The sequence below is a fragment of the Chinchilla lanigera genome, unplaced genomic scaffold (genome assembly GCF_000276665.1).
Source record: "Chinchilla lanigera isolate Chin_1 unplaced genomic scaffold, ChiLan1.0 scaffold00023, whole genome shotgun sequence".
NCBI lineage: Eukaryota > Metazoa > Chordata > Mammalia > Rodentia > Chinchillidae > Chinchilla > Chinchilla lanigera.
The window spans coordinates 2,379,835-2,398,362 of record NW_004955424.1 but is presented as its reverse complement, the minus strand read 5'-3'; the positions used below and the strand labels follow the sequence as shown (position 1 = coordinate 2,398,362).

Genomic DNA, 18,528 nt, shown 5'->3' with positions numbered 1-18,528 from the left:
TGATCCTCTTGCCTCAGCTCCCAAGTGCTGGGATTACAGGCGTGGGCCACCATGCCCAGCTTACCCTCTGTAAAATTTAAAAAGCAAGTTACTTAACGTTCACAGTAGAGGCTGTGATTCAGATGTCTTTCTGCCTGGCAGTTCTGAACCTCCAGTGCTAGATGCATGGTTGTCCTATTGGGTGGCATGGGACAGTCCCATCAAGTGGTACGAGCATATTCTACTGATGATTCAAGCTGGTGGGAATGTTATTCCCAGTGTGAAATGGTTGAAAGTAAACATTCTCATGTCAAAAAGGAGAAAAAGAGGAAAGAAAGAATCAGACCAAAGCAAGACCGGAACCCAGAAGGAGAAACATGAAGTACGGTAGCTCTGTATCTGGCATCCTGAGCACATGCTGGTGGGATATGAGTTCCAGAGAGTTTAGGTAGCCCACCCCTTATCCTGCTGATGGCTGCCCACATGGCCTGTCTTGGGCTGGCTCTTCTCACTGTCTGTGACTTTCCTTGGCAGACATTCCACGCTCCTGGCATCTCTGGCTTTCTATGGTGTGCTCTGTGCATGTGCGCATACACACACACTTTACACACCAAATTTTAAGGGGCACATTGCCTGGCCTCCCAGACCTTCTTTTGAAATCTGTATAGACTTCTCCACAGCCCCACAACTCTTGCAGTCTGTATGCTGAGTTCCTTCTTGCAAGAACTCATTCTCTCTTGCTTTTTTTTTTGTCTTTTTGAGACAGGGTCTCACTACGCAGTTGAGGCTGTCCTTGAGCTCACTTTGTAGCTCAGACTGGTCTCTAACTCACAATGATCCTCCTGCCTCAGCCTCTTGAATGTTGGGATTACAGGCGTGCACCACCACACCCAGCAGAACACATTCTCATACTTTAAAGAAATCAATAGAATGTTCTAATGAGTAGGAAGAAATGGGATGATGTGTAATAAGACAATGTCTTTCAACACATAAATGCTCAGGGAGCTGGAGATATATAGCTCAGTGGTAAACACTTGCCTACCATGTGCGCGGGCCTAAATTCCATCCCCAGCACCAAAAAAATGGGAGGGAAGGAAGGAAGAAGATACCATATAAGTGCTTAGCAACAATTATTTTAAGAAATACGTTTTATTGGCAATGCAGATACCACAAACTGTTTTTGTTAATGTTGTGTCTTTTTGAACCTGGACAGTATCATGTTCCAGTTACATTACTGGGAATTTCAGTATGGATTAAAATTGTGCAAGAGTACTGAGTACCTACATGTAAAATTAAATCAGCTTCTACGTTCAATAAATTATAAGCAGGTTTTTCTGTTGAGCCATTTGAAAGTCATGAAGAGGGACTGGGGATTTAGCTCAGCGGCAAAGCACCTGCCTGGCAAGTGCAAGGTTGTGAGTTCGATTCCTGGTACCAGAAGAAAAACAAACAAAAAACCAAAAAAAAAGAAAGGTTGGGGGGGGGTCCATCATTGTGTGGTGCTGTCTACTACAGTGCAGGACAGTGATCACCCAAGTGCCAAGGTGGCAATCATTGTGACACCTGGATGTTCATAGTACCTGTTGGAAAGGAATGCCGTCCTCATTGAGAACTGCTGGCCAGGTGAATATAATAAGAAGGGAAATCAAATAACCAATATAAATAAACATTTGAAACCAGAAAAGAAAAATCATCTCCTTTTTGCTGAATTTACACTTTAAAGAAAACCATAAGAGATTCTTTTGGTTATTAGAATACATAAGATAATAACTGCCTGGGTCATAGGATAGGTATACAAATTAGCTTGCATTTAACATTTTTTTGTTGCATCCTTCTCCCCCATTAAATTACTTCTTCCTGATTGGTACAGGTTGTAGGGATATAAACCCTTTTCGTATTATAGGAGTATTCTTGTTAGTTGTCTTGTATATAGTATTCTGCCTCCCTTAAAATAGTTTCATTTTTATTGTAGATACACCACTACCCCTTTGCCTTTTCTTGTGCCTTCTGGACTTCCTCCTGCCCATAATTTTCTGGTTTGCGTTTAAGACAGAAAAAGCAGCTGAAGGAGTGACTTCCAGAAGGAAGTGGGGAATGTGAAAGCGTCCAACGTAGAGAGAAGAGGAGGACATACTGTAGCTGGGTGTGGGAGGAAGGAAGTGGGTCATGGAGTAAAATAGACCCTGGGGAGGCACTTTCGTGCAGGGAGCAGGGAGTGTGAGGGACCTTGTAGGAGAGTTGTTCAGCTGTGGTCAGTTCAGTTACTGTGCCTCATCTACAAGTGTTGAAAGGTCATGGGATTGAGGAGCTTTCTTTTGATGGAGAGGAGCGAGGTTGAGACAGGATCTTGCTGTATAGTTCAGGCTGGCCCTCGACTCACTAAATTGCACAGGCTGGCCTTAAACTTGCAGCCGTCTTCCTGCCTCCGTCTCGGAGTGCTGAGATTACAGGTGTGTCCTACAGTGCTTAGCCTTGAGCTCTTTAACAGTGACCTTGATTTACAGCAAAAAATACATTTTATGCTACCCAGAAAACACACAAAGGAAATTTAAAGTTTCATGAAATAATACTCTAGCCATTTGCAGTATGGTCTGATAATTTGCAATTCTGCTCCATATTTTAAAGAAATTCTGGTTGAAATTTACTGAGTTGGTGATTCTCACTCCTTTTGGAGCCAGTGCCTCATTTATTTGCAGAGCTGAGGATTGAGCCCAGGACCTGATGCATGCTGGGCTCTATTTACTTACCATTTTGGTTTTTTTTTTTTTTAGCTAGTCTTTTTTTCTTTTTTTGGTCTCTTTGAGACAAGGTCCCGCTGTGCAGTTCAGGCCGGCCTTGAGCTCACTTTGTAGCCCAGGCTGGTCTCAAACTCGCAACGATCCTCCTGCCTCAGCCTCCCGAGTGGTGGGATTACAGGCATGCGCCACCACACCTGGCTTCTGCATCTACTTTTAATAAATGCTTGAATTTAAAAGAAATGAGATAAAAAGGCCCTATTAAAAAGTACCAAAGTATGCAAGAATTAGAGATGTGGGTACACGCTAGAATGGCAGTTGTTAGGGTAAATGAAAAGGAGTTACTTATGTGTGACAAGAAAGGGAAATCTTACGTGGTGTGGGGACGGCATAAGACAAGTTACTGGCGCCAGTGTGCGGAAGGCATTGCGGCATCGTGTGGTCTCCAGGACTCCTGCTGAACCCACCGTGGTGCCCCTGGGTACAGCTGTGAGCTTAGAAGCCAGGAGAGGCAGAGCGCAGTGGACGGTGGTCTGAGGGGATGAATAGTAACAGCTGCATGGTAGTCTAGGGGCCATTGTTAGAGTAAGTAGCAGCCTCCAATTAATACATTGAATGACGTCCACAGCATAGATTTCTACTTGTTATGTCACCAAAAATACATATAAATAGGCTGGTACTGACGTGAACATTTTGGGGTTTTGCGGTTGAGTATGTTTTATTTTGTTCCCTTTGGAGATAGGGTCCTGCTCAGGCTGACCTCGTACTCAGAATCTTCCTGCCTGAGCCTCTCTAGTGATGGGATCACTGTGGATTTTTAAAATAAAATTTAGCAAGAACTCTGCCGTATGTCACTTACTTTAATAGTGTTTCGAAATGTATTCAGCAGAGTCTGTATTACATGTTTGGAAGGAATAGCTACAGCTGACATAGGTATGTTGTAGCTACAACTTTGTCACCGGAATTTGTGGGATGGTAAATAGGTTTGGGTAAGGCTCGAAGTTGAGCAAAATACTCTTCTCAGTTTCTGGCTAGTGGCTGTCTCAGTCAGAGTCTTCAGAGACAGAACCAGTAGGCTGTGGTTATATGGACCTGTGAGAGGGTTCCCTGGAATTGGCTCACATGATTAGGGATGCTGGCAGCATCTGGTCGAAGTCCAAGAACCAGGGAAGCCCAGAACTCTGCAGCTTCTCTCTGAGGACCAGGCCTGAGAACCGGGTGGGCAGGTTGCAGGGCGTGGTTCGGATTCCACAGTCTGCAGGCTAGAAACCCTGGGCTTGTGGACTGGGGCAGGAGCAACCTTCAGACCCTGGGCTGAGGGGCAGCGCCACTCTCTCAGTCCACTGCCACACCCGAGGCTCCCCAAGTGCTGGCCTGTGGTGTGTAAGGAAGCCGCACCTCAGCCACAGCAGTCACTGAAAGACACCCCTCCTGGTTGCAGCCAGGTAGAATACTTCACCAGCTTTCTAGGTGTTCCTCAGTACAGTCAGATGAACACTTAAAGTGAACCACCATGTGGCATGCCTGGGAAGTGCTTACCAACACTGCAAATGACGTTTTGTGTAGGTGTGGAAAGCAGAATTAATGTTATGCTTAGATAATTTAAAAAGTTTTGGTTTTGTTTGTTTTTTAAGTTTCCTTCTTGCGTGTCCAGGGGGAGACTTGGAAAAGACCGTGGTATTCTAACCAGTTCCCTCCCTCCCACCTTTCTAGCTATACTGAGCCAAATGCCCAGCCCTTTGTTTTTATCTTATTTAGAGACGAGGTCTTTTTTTTTTTTTTTTTGGTATCGGGAATCAAACTCACAACCTCATGCTTTCCTGGCAGGTGCTGTGCCGCTGAGCTGTATCCCCAGCCCTAGAGACAAGGTCTTGCTAAGTTGCCCAGGCTGGTCTTGAACTTGTGGTCATCCTGCGTCAGGCTCCCAAGTAGCTGGTATTACAAGCTTGCACCGCAGTAACAGCTCCTTAATGCACTCTTACGAATTGCAAGATGCCTGGCATCTTTGGCCCTTTTCCCCAGCAAGTAACTGCTAGCACCCTCAATCACTGTGACCACCAGAACAGGTCAGCCCAAGAGTTCCACGGTGCCCCTTGCAGTGGTACCCCCCCCTGAGAGGTACAGGGACTAATGTCACTGGGTCACGACTATCGTTTGAACATTTACAGGTGGCTGTGGGGTTCCCCCAAACTAGAAGTTACTTCAGCTTTATTGCTTGTACAAGATCGTTCCTTTCCTTGTGTGCATCGGTGTATCTCAGCTAGCTTTGTTCTTCACATTGTGGTTTTCAGACTTGAAGATCAAGATTAATGGCCCTAGTAAATTCATTTGGCTTCCTGTTTAGATGATAGCAGTGTCCTATGAAATATCCAGTTGAAAGTTTTTCTAAAACATGTTTTAAGCCAGATGTGGTGGCACACTCAGGGCTGAGGGAGGAGGGTTATGGTGAGTAAATTCAAGGCCAGCCTGTGCTACATAGTGAGTTCAAGGCCACCCTGAAGGGCATGGTAAAACCTTGTCTCAAAAAAAATTTTTTTATAGTCAATTTCTCATAACCCATGCATTGACAGAGCAGTTGAATAAAAGAGAATCATGCTTTGAACCAAGTGCTGCTCTATTTGCTTTTTTTTTTTTTTTTTTTTTTAAGACAGGATCTTGCTGTGTAGTTTAGGCTGACCTTGGCCTCAGACTCTCAGTGATACTCCTGCCTCAGTCTCCTAAATGCTGGGGTTACAGTTCTATTTGCTTATTTTCTTAAACTTTTTTTTGATCTTTCTGAGACAGAGCTGTGCAGGTCAGGCTGGCTCTGAGCTCACTTTGTAGCCCAGGCTGGCTCTGAGCTCACTTTGTAGCCCAGGCTGGTCTCGAACTCACAACGATCTTCCTGCCTCAACCTCCTGAGTGCTGGGATTATAGGCGTTCATGACCATGCCTGGCTGAATAGTTTTCAATTTACAGAAAAGTTAGGACGATAGTGCTTTCCATGTACAATACTCCTTACTTGGTCTCCCTGAATGCTAACGTTTTACACCAACCTTGCACATTTGTCAAAATTAAGAGACACCCCCCACTCCCCCACACACACACACACACCATAACAAACAAAAAAGCCAGCATGGATACATTATTACTAATTAAGCTCTAGGATGGCTCCCACCCCTTTTTCCCACTGATAGCCTTTTCTGTTGCAGGGTCTAGGATACTATGTAGCGTTAGTGCCTCCTGGTTTTGAACTCAAACTCAGTAGCTACAGACCAGGAGTGCACTGTCTTTGTACTTGTTCTGGGAGCTGTCACTAACCCTTCAGTATTCCCCCACACACCAGCTCTTCTGCTAAACCTCCCTTGTGCCCTTTATTAGTTCTTCAGACATAGTTTCTAGATACTTTGTTATTCAGTCAAAATGTTGTATTCCCATTTGAGACAAGATAGGATGGCAGTGCTTTAGGTAAGATCTGGGGAGAGTACAGTGTGGAAGAATGGCAGTTGCATGGCTTGTGAATGCAGCGTTAGCTTGTTCTTTGCTGATCTTAGCACCTGCATCCTCTCAGGGACCATTATTGAAGCAAAGGTTCTCTTTTAGTTAACTCACTCAGAATGCATAGGAATTGCTCTTTAATCCAGAGGCGCTATTTGGCATACCCACTTGTTTCTCTTTGAATCTCTGTTGTCCAGTACTTTAATTTTCTTTGTTTTGTTTTGTTTGACTTTGGGTGCTGGGGTTGAACCCAGGCCCTTGCACATACTAAAAACATATATGCACTCTACCACTGAGCTCTGCCCTCAGCCCTGACTGTATCTTTTTATGTATAAGCTTACACCATTGTTGGCCCTCCTTGAATTTTTTTTAAGTATATCTATACCAGACAAGCGAAGACTTCTAAATTTTTGCAATTGTATTTTTGCAGGGTTGCGATGGAACCCAGGGCTTCACACATGCTAGGCCAGTGCTCTGCCACTGAACTATGCCCTCAGCCCCACAGAGCAGTTGCCCTAAACAGTGCAGCACAATAACTATTTAACATTTACACTGCACGTAAGTATTTTAAGTACACTCAAGTTGATTTAAAATATGCAGGAAGGGGCTGGGGATTTAGCTCAGCAGCACAGCGCCTGCCTGGCAAGCGCAAGGTCATGAGTTCAATTCCCGGGACCGGAAAAATAAAAATTAAAAAAAAAACCAAAAACAAACAAACAAAAAAAATGAGTAAAATATGCAGGAAGGTGGGCAGAAGTTATATGCAAATACCGTGCTGTTTTATGTAGCCAGCACAAACGCCAGAGAATTTGAAGATGGCGGAGGGCGATTGTGGAAGCAGTCCCGCACAGATGTGAATGTACCACCGTAAATACATTTCCCATAGTTTTCTAAGTCACTAATGAAAACACAGTGTAAAAGAGAGTCAAGTACAGAACCTTCTGTTGCAAGATAACAGGGCGAATGAAAAAATACAGCAAGTGTCTAACTCCGAGGGAGCTAGAAACCCTTGGGCATGGCTCGGAACCCTTTATGTACTAACAGCCATGAGCGGGGCCTAAGCTACAGCTCTTGGACAGTGAGAGGCTGAACTCTGTAGACGGGCAGGTAGCCAGCTCAGTACCACGCAGAGGGAGCCCACTGTGCTTCCTCGGAGTCTGCATTTACCTTTTTCACTGTTCACGTGAACCTTCCTTGAGATTTTCACGAGCCTTGGCTGAGTTGGACCTTTTTATGAATGGTGTCGAAAAATTTGAAGGGCAGTAAGCATACTTCTTTTATTACCAAGGAGGCTGGTGCTGGGTGGGGGTGTATGTTACGGTAGTGAAGCCCAAACCCAGCGTCTTGCTCAGGCGAGGTAAGTGCTATGTCACTGAGCTACACCCCCAGCGCCAAGGAGGAATTTGAACGAATAATACACTTTTGTTGTAATACCTGGCTTTTTATTTTTCTATTTGTTGCAGTACTGGGGATTGAACCTGCATCCTTGCACATGCTCAGCAAGCACTGTACCACTGAGCTACATCCTCATCTCTTTTTAAGACAAAGACCCACTAAGTTGCCAGGGCTGGCTGCAAACCTGATCCTCCTACCTCAGCCTGGGTAGCTGGGAGTGCAGGCATGGACCACCCCACCTGGCTGCTAATCCATTTTTCAATTCTTGCCCCTTTCTATTGCCTTTTTCTTAATTTGTCAGAGCTCTTTTTTGTTATATTTGTTATAAATAATTCTCCCTGTCTCTTGTCATTTACCTTTGTTTATGCAACTTTTTGCCAATACTGAAGTTTCTATATTTAACATCAAATTTACAAAATACTTTCCTCCTCTAGTTTGTTTCCTTGTGTTCTTAGAAATTCTTGTGGGGGCGGGCGTTGCACGCGCAGTCGTCTTCCAGCTCACAGGAGGGTCTCCAGGTGAGGCCCACCCAGATTGCACAGTGAGACCCTGTCTCAGCCATAAAGGAAGGAAGGAAGGCAATCCAGCCTCGGGCGCCAAGAAGTAAAAATAGCCTCTTGCGTTTTCTTTTAAGACAGTTATGTCTTTTTAAAAAAGAATTAAATAGTAATTACCATTTTAGAGATGTATGTGCAGCCATTCCTTGTCTTGGAGGATGTGATTTCCGTGTATGAGATGTGTCCTTGATTTCAAAAGCGTAGTAAAAAGGTAAGTATTCGATAAAAAGAGAATAAACCTCCACGCACCCCCTACTCGAAGTAAGAAGTAAGCGTCTCACAGACATCCTTCCAACCACGAACTGGACCTTGGTCTTCATCGTCCTCTTGTCTCTCTGCAGCCTCACCCGCCACGCCCCTCTTCCTAGGCCTTGTGTCGCTCAGGTCGCAAGCACGGAGCAGGGAGCTCCAGTCCCGCAGCATGCGGGGCATTTCCACCGAGACCTGGAGCTCTGGGAGGGAGCAGCCGAGCTTCGCCGTCAGCCTCCATGCAGCTCCTGGGGAGTCCTGGAGACGCCCTGGGCTGGGTAAGGAGGAAGTCTTGGGAGGTCAGGGCCTACCCCAGGGCACAGGATTTGGGTGCTGTTGGAGCGAGGTGCGATTCCAGCCCGGACGCAGGCAGCACAGGTTGCTTCCTTGGGGCAAGCAGACCCCAGCTGATGGTTCTCCTGCAGATCAGAGGAGGATTTCATCAGCACATGGGTGAGGCCAGGCAAGACTGGGAAGAACTGGACCTGGGCCACGTCTGAGCTCCATTCTGCCCTGGGGTTGAAAAGAAAATGTGCAGCTCTGTATGCAGTAGCGGATGGATAGTCGGCTCTTTCTGGTTGTGGTAGTCGTGTTCCATAAAGTGGACGTGAACACTAAATTAGCAAATACCGTGCCTCTGCCTCAAAGGAGATGTGGTTGGAGTCCTACAAGCCTCTGCTTATAGTCTTTTCATCAACAGAGCTGTGCTGTAAGGAGCCTTGTTTTCTGTGTATTGCTGTTGAAAGATACTTGAGTAGATATTGTTGGTTCACTGACATTGAACTCATAGCCAACAGCGCTGTAACTCAGGCCCAAACCAAGCTGGTCCAGCTTTGGACACCAGGCATCACTTGAGCCTACGCTCGGGGCCCATTTTAAGTAATGAAATTGCCAACAGACAGTATGAACTGTGAAAAATGTGGCCCCAAATAGACCAAGAACGGCACATGCCTGTTCCCACTAAGAAAACTCCCACAGGAGGGCAGAGCATCGTGCAGGCCTTTCCGCTGCGCTGCGTGTGTAGTCAGCTGGCTGGAGGGGCTGCGGGCGTCGGTGGGAGTTTCTGTGTTGCATGGACGTGCACATCAGAAAAGCAGACGGTCGGATGTTCAGGGCCTGCCATAGGGAGACCTTCGGGGTTTGGGTGAGGCTGTGGAATTGGACGGGTGGACAGGACATGTTCACTTTGGCAGGCAGGCCGCGTATGTATGACTCGCGTCCTTTTCTGTTGTACTTCAGTAGGCAGCAGAAAGCAAGATGTGGTCTCAGGAGCTGACTGCCGTGCACCCTGCTCTGGCTGGGATTCCGGAGTCACTGTTCGAGAGTAGCCTTGCTGCCTCGCAGCCACACGGCTGTCATCCTGGGCTTCTGCCCTCCCTTGCCCCTGGTAACTGCACTGCTCCTCCTCCTGCTTTCTAGCTTTTATTCCTCTCCCTGCTCTTACAGCACAAGGCTGTGTGCTTCTAGAGCAAGGTTACACGGGAAGTACTTTTCTTCAGGGCTACATGTCCAAAAAGTTGTTCTGCTTCCCTCAGACAGCTCTAACTTCTCTGGGTGTAGAACTTGAATTCGGGAAGTGTTCGGGGTGTTGATGACATGAGTGTGTTACCTTTTAGTGCTGAAGACAAGGTGGTTTTTTGGTTTTGGTTTTAGTTTTGGGTTTTGTTTTGTCTTTTTGAGACAGGGTTTTGCTATGTAGCCCAGGCTGAAGTTGAACTTAGAGCGGCCCTCCTGCCTCAGCCTCCGGAGTGCTAGAATTACAGGTGTGTGCCACCACACCTAGCCTTAAACAAGGTTCTTTGTCTTTCTCCACTCCCTTGTCCATCTCTGAAAGCAGATAGAATCTTCGGACTCCAAGCTGGTGTATTATGATGGCCCTCCCCCTTTTAAGATTTTAATTTGATTTATTTTATTTTGTGCTTTTGAGACAGAGTCTTACTATGTAATTCAGGCTGGCCTTGAACTCCTGACATAGCCCAGCTGGCTTTGAACTCATGTCACCTTCCTGCCTGTGCCTCTTAAGCACTGGGGTTACAGGCGTGCGCACTTGTATCGGGTCCTTTTGATCTTTGTGTTGAACGCTGTGAGGGCATTTCAGATCCATGCTCTCTCCTGGAAGTTTTCTTGAGTTATATTGTTATCTCCCCCGTTTTCTCACTGCCAGTGTAGAGGCTGTTAAACTGGTGCTCCGGTTTGGTCGCTCTTGTGTTCTGTTTTCTCTTTCTCTCTTCATTCTCATCTTCCTCCCCTTTTCTCTCCTTTTCCTCTCCCCTTCCTTCCCTTCCTCTCTCTTCCGTTCCCTAGTTACCTGATCCCTCTGTTTTCACTAAAGAATGCACTTTATTCCTTCGTGAATGACCAGTGATGCCTTGAATTCTCTTGGTCATAAATCCTGTGTGTAATCCTCTTTACTGAATAAACTGCTTTCCCCTTAGCGAGGAGTACAATTCAGGAGGAGCGACTGAGCCCCTAGTGACTGAAGCGTCCCCTGTCGCGCGTCTTCAGCGGTTAGCCCAAGGTCTTTGGTACCCAGTGGTGCCCGTCCGAGACGTCCTGCTGGTCTGCAGTGGGGGTTATTTAGCTTTCCCTTTTGCCCGTACTTGATCAGCTCTTTCCCTTCTGCTCAGTTACTTACGTCTTCCAGCTTCTAAAATTGTGTCAGTATATTTTATTCTCCTTACCCTTGTGAGATTCTTTTTGTATTCCACTATAAAATTTTAAGATGCAGGCATGGTGGCGCATGCCTGTGATCCCAGCACCTGGGAGGCTGAGGCAGGATGATCATTGAAAGTTCAAGACCAGCCTGGGCTAAAAGCAGTGAGCTCAAGGCCAGCCTGAACTGCATAGTGAGACCCTCTCTCAAAAGGACAAAAAATGAAAAATAAAGTAAAATGTTAAAAGAGTTTCCAGAGCTTAGCAGAGGCACTTCTCGGCCTCATTTCCACAGCTGCGCGCTCACGTCTCGCACTGTGGCACAGGACACCACGTCCAGGGCAGGGCTGGCTGGGCCATGGGTACCCAGAATGCAGCTAGTGCCACTGAGGAGCTGAGCTTTCCATTCTAGGTAACTTGAATAAATTAGTTTAAGTCATCATGCATGGCTAGTGGATACTGTCCTAGACAGTTCTAATCCTAGTGAAACGGGAGTACAATTAAGTTCTGGCTAACTGTATCTACTGTAAGGAGGTTTTCCTGTTTCCTTCTCCCTGATTTATTTGCTTACTTGTTTATATCAGTGGACTCCTCCATGCCTGTGTTACTCAGAGGTTATAATCTGTTCCTTGTGTTTATTTTGATGCTCAGATTGTATCCAGTTTGGCCAGTAGAAGACGCTCCGTCCATGTCCTCCTAACATGTCCCTGCCCTTATTTCTGTCTGGATCATTCGTTCTAGAAGCAGCTGTTTCAGGCTCGGTACCTGTCCCACCCAGGCCGGGGGTCCTCCACGGTGTGCAGGGGGCCCCGGTTCCTCCCGGTGGAGGATGCTGTGTGGACACTAGGAGCTGGCTGCTCGCTTGGTGCGCCTGGTGCTCGTGGGCTAGCGCTACTCCTAGGCCTGTAAGCTGCCACGCATTTTAGCGACTGTTACTAATGGGACAGCACAGATGCAGACCATTCCCATCATCGGATAAAGCGGCAAGCTGGGGTTACTGAGATGCGGGAGTTAGAGGCCCTCTGGCCCGTCTCTGCACAGCTGCACTTGGTCTAAGTGGGTTGCAGCTGGCTGACAAGGAGGGGACCCGGAGATACCAGGACTGGAGCCACTCCGCTGCTCGAGGGACGCTGACCTCCTCCGGCTTTCTCTCTCCCTCTGGGCCTCCCGTTACCTGAGCATAATCCGCAAGACGGCTGCCAGAGGAGTCTGAATAACTCTGCTGGCAAATTGAAGACCATGGTTTCTTAACTTTCGCGTCACTGACCTTTTGGGCCAGGGAGAGGCTTGGTAGGATGTCCAGCAACACCTCCTGTGTGGGGCTGGGTATGGCAGCCCTGCTCCTCCCCGTGCTGACAGCTAAGGGTGTGGCCTTCCATTGTGACATGGCCTTGGGCAGCCAGGGAGGGGACCAGGTGTGGACCCAGCACTGCAGAGCAGAGTACAGAACCGCGGGCTTGGAGATCAGAGACGTGAACCGCTGCGGGGATCCCTGGAGAGGAAAGGGGAGGGGACATTGGTGTGCCTGCGGCAGCTCTGCGATGTGCAGGGACTGTCTTCCTGTTTGCTTTCTTTTTAGTCCAAATTGCAGACCAGTTAATAGCAGCTTGTTTATATTCTGCATTTGGTGTCAGGTGCTCCTCAACGTATCCAGAGCCTGTCTGCTGGAGGCCCTCTTAGTTTGAAATCTGTGATGGAACTGGAGCAGGCAGGAAAAGCAGAGCAGCCGTTGAAGGGAGGCTTTGGGAGGGCTGAGTAGACTTTAAATTGCTTAGCCTGAAAAGGAGAAGACAACTTCTTGTCTAAGGCGGGTTTTGAGACCAGATTTAGAACTGCTCTCTGTAGGGAATGTGGGCCGAAGGACCCTAACCTTGCATTTCAGAGTCTGAAAGAGGAGCTTCTTCGGCGGCTGCTCAGGATGAGGCACGGTCAGGGGCGAGGCAGGTCCCAGCGTCTCCTCGTGGGTCTGGGACGGGTCGTCTTCTGCCGTGTGCCTTACTCACCCGGGACTCCATCGCACGGGAAACTGATGCCATTGAGCAGACCGGCTCCTGCTCTCTGCTTGTACGGCTTGTGGTACATTCAGGCTTCCCCGCCCCGTCTTTTTGCTCCTCAAACGGTTGTAGAAAAACAGTTTTAAAATCTTCTACCAGTAGGCCAGGAAGTTTCAGGATGATTTAAATGTGTTTGAAATTACATTCTGCTTGAGCCAGGCATGATTGTGCACACCTGTGATCCCAGCACTTGGGAGGCTGAAGCAGGAGGGTCACTGTGAGTTTGAGGCCAGCCTGGGCTACATAGTGAGTTCAAGGCCAACCTGAACTACACAGCAAGACCCTGTCTCAAAAAAAACAAAAAACAACAAAAAATTGTATTCTGCTTTCATAAATACATGTAACCTCCGTCTGGACCAGAAGTTTCCTACTGCTATCTGTGAATTACTGGTAAAGCGTATGGAGGGAAGGTGTTTATTCATTAATTTGAGACAGGGTCTTGCTTTGTACTGCGTCCTGGCCTTGACCTCACCTGTGTAGCCCAGGTTGGCCTCAAACTCAAGGCGATCCTCCTGCCTCAGCCTCCTGACTACTGGAATTACAGGCGTGCACCACCATGCCTGACTAGCCTAACCCTTTATTTTATTTTATTTTTTTTTTGGTTTTTGGTTTTTCTCCGGTACCGGGAACCGAACTCACGACCCTGCGCTTGCCAGGCAGGCGCTTGCCAGGCAGGTGCTTTGCCGCTGAGCTAAATCCCCAGCGCCCTAGCCTAGCTCTTTAAAAAAAATTTTTTTTTAAATTTTAAGACAGAGTCTCTCTAAGTTGCTAAACTGCCCAGGCAGGACTCAAACTTGCAATCCTCCTGCCTCAGCCTGCCAGTTTTGGGATTACACATATGTGCCATTGTACCCAGCCAGATTTCTTTATGTTTGAAAAGATAGAAGCTAAAAATAAATGTTTGCGAATCGTATTGACTGTTCCTCTAGAGGGGTCTGAAAGAGTGAGCCCCGACATGCTTGTTGCCCAGGAAGTGTTACACGGAGGGGCGAGGAGGGCTTTGAAGCCCTTAACCAGGAAGGGAGATGGATTTTCAAAGAGTTGAGGAAACACTGCGCTATGAGCTGACGGAATCATGACTTGGGGTGGAGCTGCGTTCAATGGTCACCCTCTGAACGTAAATAAATTTCTGAAGGCACCTGCTTCAAGAGTAGCTCCTTAGCCTCAGCATTCTGTTCTGAGGAAGGTATGTAATTGGTAGGATTAGCCTTAGAATATAAAAAGTTGAGAAAAGCAATAGTAAGTAAAAAGCTCTGAAGACGTCCACTTGTAAAACACGGGCAGATTGTTATCAAAAGAGAGATTTTAGCAGATAACTCTTTCTTGATTACCTTTTTAGTGGTTTATGTCTGCAGAACTTACCTTCACTTTGCAGAAGTGCTACATATGGACCATTGTGTTGTATCTTGATCATTTTCCGTTCCCTCCCCTCCCCCCATAACTTCGTCTTAACCGCTGGTTTCCACTGCTTCCTGTGTGCCTTTGGAACAAGTTATTTGGTGTCTTTGTGCCTCAGTTTATTCGGTGACCAGCTTACTGGCTAGGGTGACAGGCACCACGGCTGGTAACGGGTTAGTGAGGGAAGACTGCTGACTAGCGAGGGCCTGCGAGAGGCTCTTCTGTGCCTTGTTAGACCTTGTGAAGTGCTTTTCCAGATGCCCCTGCAAATTTGAAATTTAATGTATTTATTACTAATGTTCTCCTTTATGGGTTTCTACAAAATACTCCTGTAACCACTAGATATTTACATCAAAATTAGAACCTTTCCTAAAGGCTCTTGTCTTTTGATTGGGCTACAGCCTAAACCAAGCTTGCCCTGTCCACGGACCGCCTGTTAGGTCTTCAAAACAGAGGAGTAATTTCCACCAAGCGCACACTGTCTGAAGTATAGTTAAGGTGAACTGCATGTGTATTATATGGGGTGATTTGTTAATTTTGTTTTTGTTTTGCAGCCTTGAGGACAGAGCCCATGGCCTCCACTGAGCTGCTTCTCAGCCCTGAAAATACTAGTTTTTATATTTTTTTTAAAGCTTGTTCCCCACCAGCTACCCTAATCACTTAGTTACAACTTGCAGGGACTCTCGCCTGGACTGACACTGCCTCCTGGTGGCCAAGTCCCAGAAATGCCTGGAGCGCAGCATTCCAGTACCTGTTGTTCAGCCCCTTCCCTTTGTCCCGGCTTCCATCCCTGTCATCCTTGTGTCAAAGTCCACTGCAGACGCACATTGATCCCTGTCCTTTTCACTTCTCACCTGTTCCTTTGGCAGTGCTGAGGATGGACACTAAGCCCGTGAGCCTGCCAGCAAGTGCTGTGCCGCTGAGCTGCGCGCATAGCCCTTCTGGTTTTGCTTACTTGAATACTCTAGGAAGAGGTGCTCCTCTCTTTATTCACATCACTCATTCAGCAGGTATGCGCTGAATCCCTGCGTCAGTCCGGTCCTCTGTACACCTTCCTTCAGTTTGTGGTCAGAAAACAGCGGTGAGGGGCTGGGGATTTATCTCAGTGGCACAGCACCTGCCGGGCAAGCGCAAGGTCTTGAGTTCGATTCCCGGTACTGGAAAACACCCACCTCCAAAAAAAGAAAACAGCGCTGAGAGATTCCGACAGCTCACTTAGGCCATGCAAGGCCACTGTCACTAAGGTAGTGACAAACGCAAATCAAGCAGTTCTTCCAAAATGGCCAACTTCCTCTGATCTGAAAACTTTCAGGGGTTGATTAAACTTTCTTCTATAATAAAATGCCTAAGGGGCTTGGGATTTAGCTCAGTGGCACAGCGCTTGCCTGACAAGCGTGAGGTCGTGAGTTCGATTTCCGGTACCAGAAAAAAATATAATTAAATAAAAATTGAAAAGTGCCTAAGAAACTCTTTAAATATAATATTCAGCCTTTTCATTTGCTTTGTTAGATGGATTTGAACTGGTTCTAATCAGCTACACTTAAATAAGTTCTAGCCAGGCGCAGTGGTGCACCCCTGTAATCCCAGCACTCAGGAGGCTGAGGCAGGAGGATTGCCATGAGTTCAAGCCAGCCTGGGCTACATAGTGAATTCAGGGCCACCCTGGACTACATAGCAAGACCCTGTCTCGAAAAAATAAGAAAAGCAAAGAAAAAAAAAGAAAGTTTAATCACACCTTTCCACCTATCTCATGACTTTGTAAAGATTGTTAAAGTAGTATATGTAAATCATCTGGCACCTAATGAATAATAAGGAAGTTGCTGCTAATAGCACTTACTAAGTTGTGAGCTCTGTGCAGCAGAGATTTTTATTCACTGCTGTATGCCCAGAAAAAATTTCAAAAATTCTTTCATCTTTCTCCCTCTTCTTTTTAGTGATGTTGGGGGCTGAACCTAGTGCTTCCTGCATGTTAAACAAGTGCTTTCCCCTGAGCTTTATTCCTACCCCCTCCAGCAAGTGTTTTTGTTCACTCTTACATCTTGGCAAGTAGCACATATGTAATTAATTCAGAAAGGATGGATGGAAGCTGAGGCAGGAAGATTGGAAGTTGGAGACCAGCCTGGGCTGCCTAGGGAGTTCAGGGTCATTCTGGACCTCATAGCAAGACCCTGGAGCAGGGGGTAGAAGTAGAAAGTGGATTCCTAGTCCAGCAAGAGTTGTACATTGCTGGGTGAAAGTATGTTTCAAACAAGAAAACTAAGTGTGAAGAACACACAATGTAAAACCTGCCTACAAATTTCCCACGTTTACCCGACTGTACCATTCTGTGTCACTAGTTCTTTTCCAGATCTTGCTCTCGCTCCTGACTTTAACATTTCCCTTTTTCTGCTCCTGGAATCTAGTTAGCTCTGTATCTCACTCTCCCCATAGTGTGATCAAACCCAGGGAATGCGGAGCTATATCCCCGGCCCTTTTTGAAACAAGGTTTTGCTGAGTTGCACAGGCTAGGCTCAAACTTGGGACCCTCCTGTCCCAGCTTCCCACGTGGCTGCGATTGCTGGTGTGCATGCTGTTGCCTAGCTGCAGGTCTTTTCCTGTGTGTACAGAGAGACCTCTTTCCTCGTCTCTCCCTTCAAAATATGTCGTAGATCTTGAAAATTAAATAGTTATGTGTATACTGAAATAGATTTTTTTTTTTTTTGCTCTGTTCCTAAATCTAAAAATAAGTACTTTTTTTGAGGGAGGGTCTCACTGTCTGGCCTTGAACTCACTATATGCCCCAAGCTGCCCTCGAACTCTTGGGCATCTTCCTGATCCCCAAGAGCTTTCTGAGTGCGAATATTACAGGCATGCACCATTATAGCCAGCTTCAAAATAAGTACTTTTTAAAAAAGAAACAAGCCCCTAAAATTACCTGCTTTTTGTATGTCTTATCTGTCTCCTTTTTTTGACAGGGTTTCATTACCTAGTCCATAGCTGGCCTTGAACTCATGGCCCTCCTTCCTTACCTTCCACAGTGCTGGGCTCACAGGCATGTGCCACCATATCTGGCACCTGTGATTCTTAAATAGAAGGGGGAAGTTTTCCATTCTTGATGTATACACCCAGCTTATGAAGCATTATAAAATTTGTCATAGATTTCCCTAGCAATTTCGCTTCTGAAAATAATCCTTCGACCATCTTCTGTAAGCAAAATAATTTTGGCTACTTCAGCTTTTCACTAAGTTACTATAGTTCATTTTTAAAATTGGTTTCATGTTCATTTTTGCATGACTTACTGCCTAAATGCAAAGAGCCACCTCTTGGGAACTGCCTTTGTCATTATAAAGTATTTTGGTTTTTTTGTCTTTTTGAGACAGGGTCTCCCTATGCAGTTCAGGCTGGCCTTGAGCTCACTTTGTAGCCCAGGCTCAACTCTTAACTTGCAATGATCCTCCTGCCTCAGCCTCCTCCCAAGTGCTGGGATTACAGGGGTGTGCTACCACGCCCAGGTTATAAAGTTATTTTAGTAATACATTGGTACCTTAGTTCACAAACTTAATTCATTCCACAATTCTGGAAAAGATGGCTCTTGCAGTGTTCATCACCTGATGCAGAGTTCAAAGACAAAAACAAAATTTTACCAAACACTTCTGTTTGCAAAGAGAAGAGTTTGTGAACGGAGATACCACTGTGTAGTTCTGTGCGCAGGTCTCAGTATTAAGATTATTGTATTATTGTATAACACATACGATACATAACCTTTGTAGGAAGTCACGCTTGTTGGAGGGTGCCTGAGCCTTGCTCACAGCCTGACATTATCACACTGGGGTCCCCCCCCCCGCCTTTAAAATGCTATAAACAAATACATATGAAAACTTCTTGGTATTTACACACAATGGAATACTACTCAGCCATAAAGAAGAATAATTTGAGTCATTTGCAGGAAGATGGATGCACCTTGAGACAATAAGTATTCAGTGAAAGAAATCAGACACACAGGCTTAAATATCACAGGGTTTCTCCTGTGAGAACCAAATTGTAAATACAGAG

General features: G+C 46.3%; 1 protein-coding gene across 4 annotated transcripts in view; it reads left to right on the top strand.

Moving 5' to 3' along the window:
* Kcmf1 (potassium channel modulatory factor 1) overlaps positions 1-18,528 on the top strand; it is a 64,319-nt gene that overhangs the window by 14,126 nt on the left and 31,665 nt on the right. The window contains exon 1 of one of the 4 annotated variants that reach the window (XM_005385445.2): positions 8,485-8,670. The exons of 1 other annotated variant lie outside the window; for it this stretch is intronic. In XM_005385445.2, coding sequence (XP_005385502.1) covers positions 8,565-8,670 — 106 coding nt within the window. In that variant the 5' untranslated portion in view covers positions 8,485-8,564. Of the gene's footprint in view, positions 1-8,484; positions 8,671-9,634; positions 9,780-12,324; positions 12,545-18,528 lie in introns of those variants that run through there. 2 more of the 4 variants (XM_013514688.1, XM_005385444.2) reach the window with 2 other exon arrangements.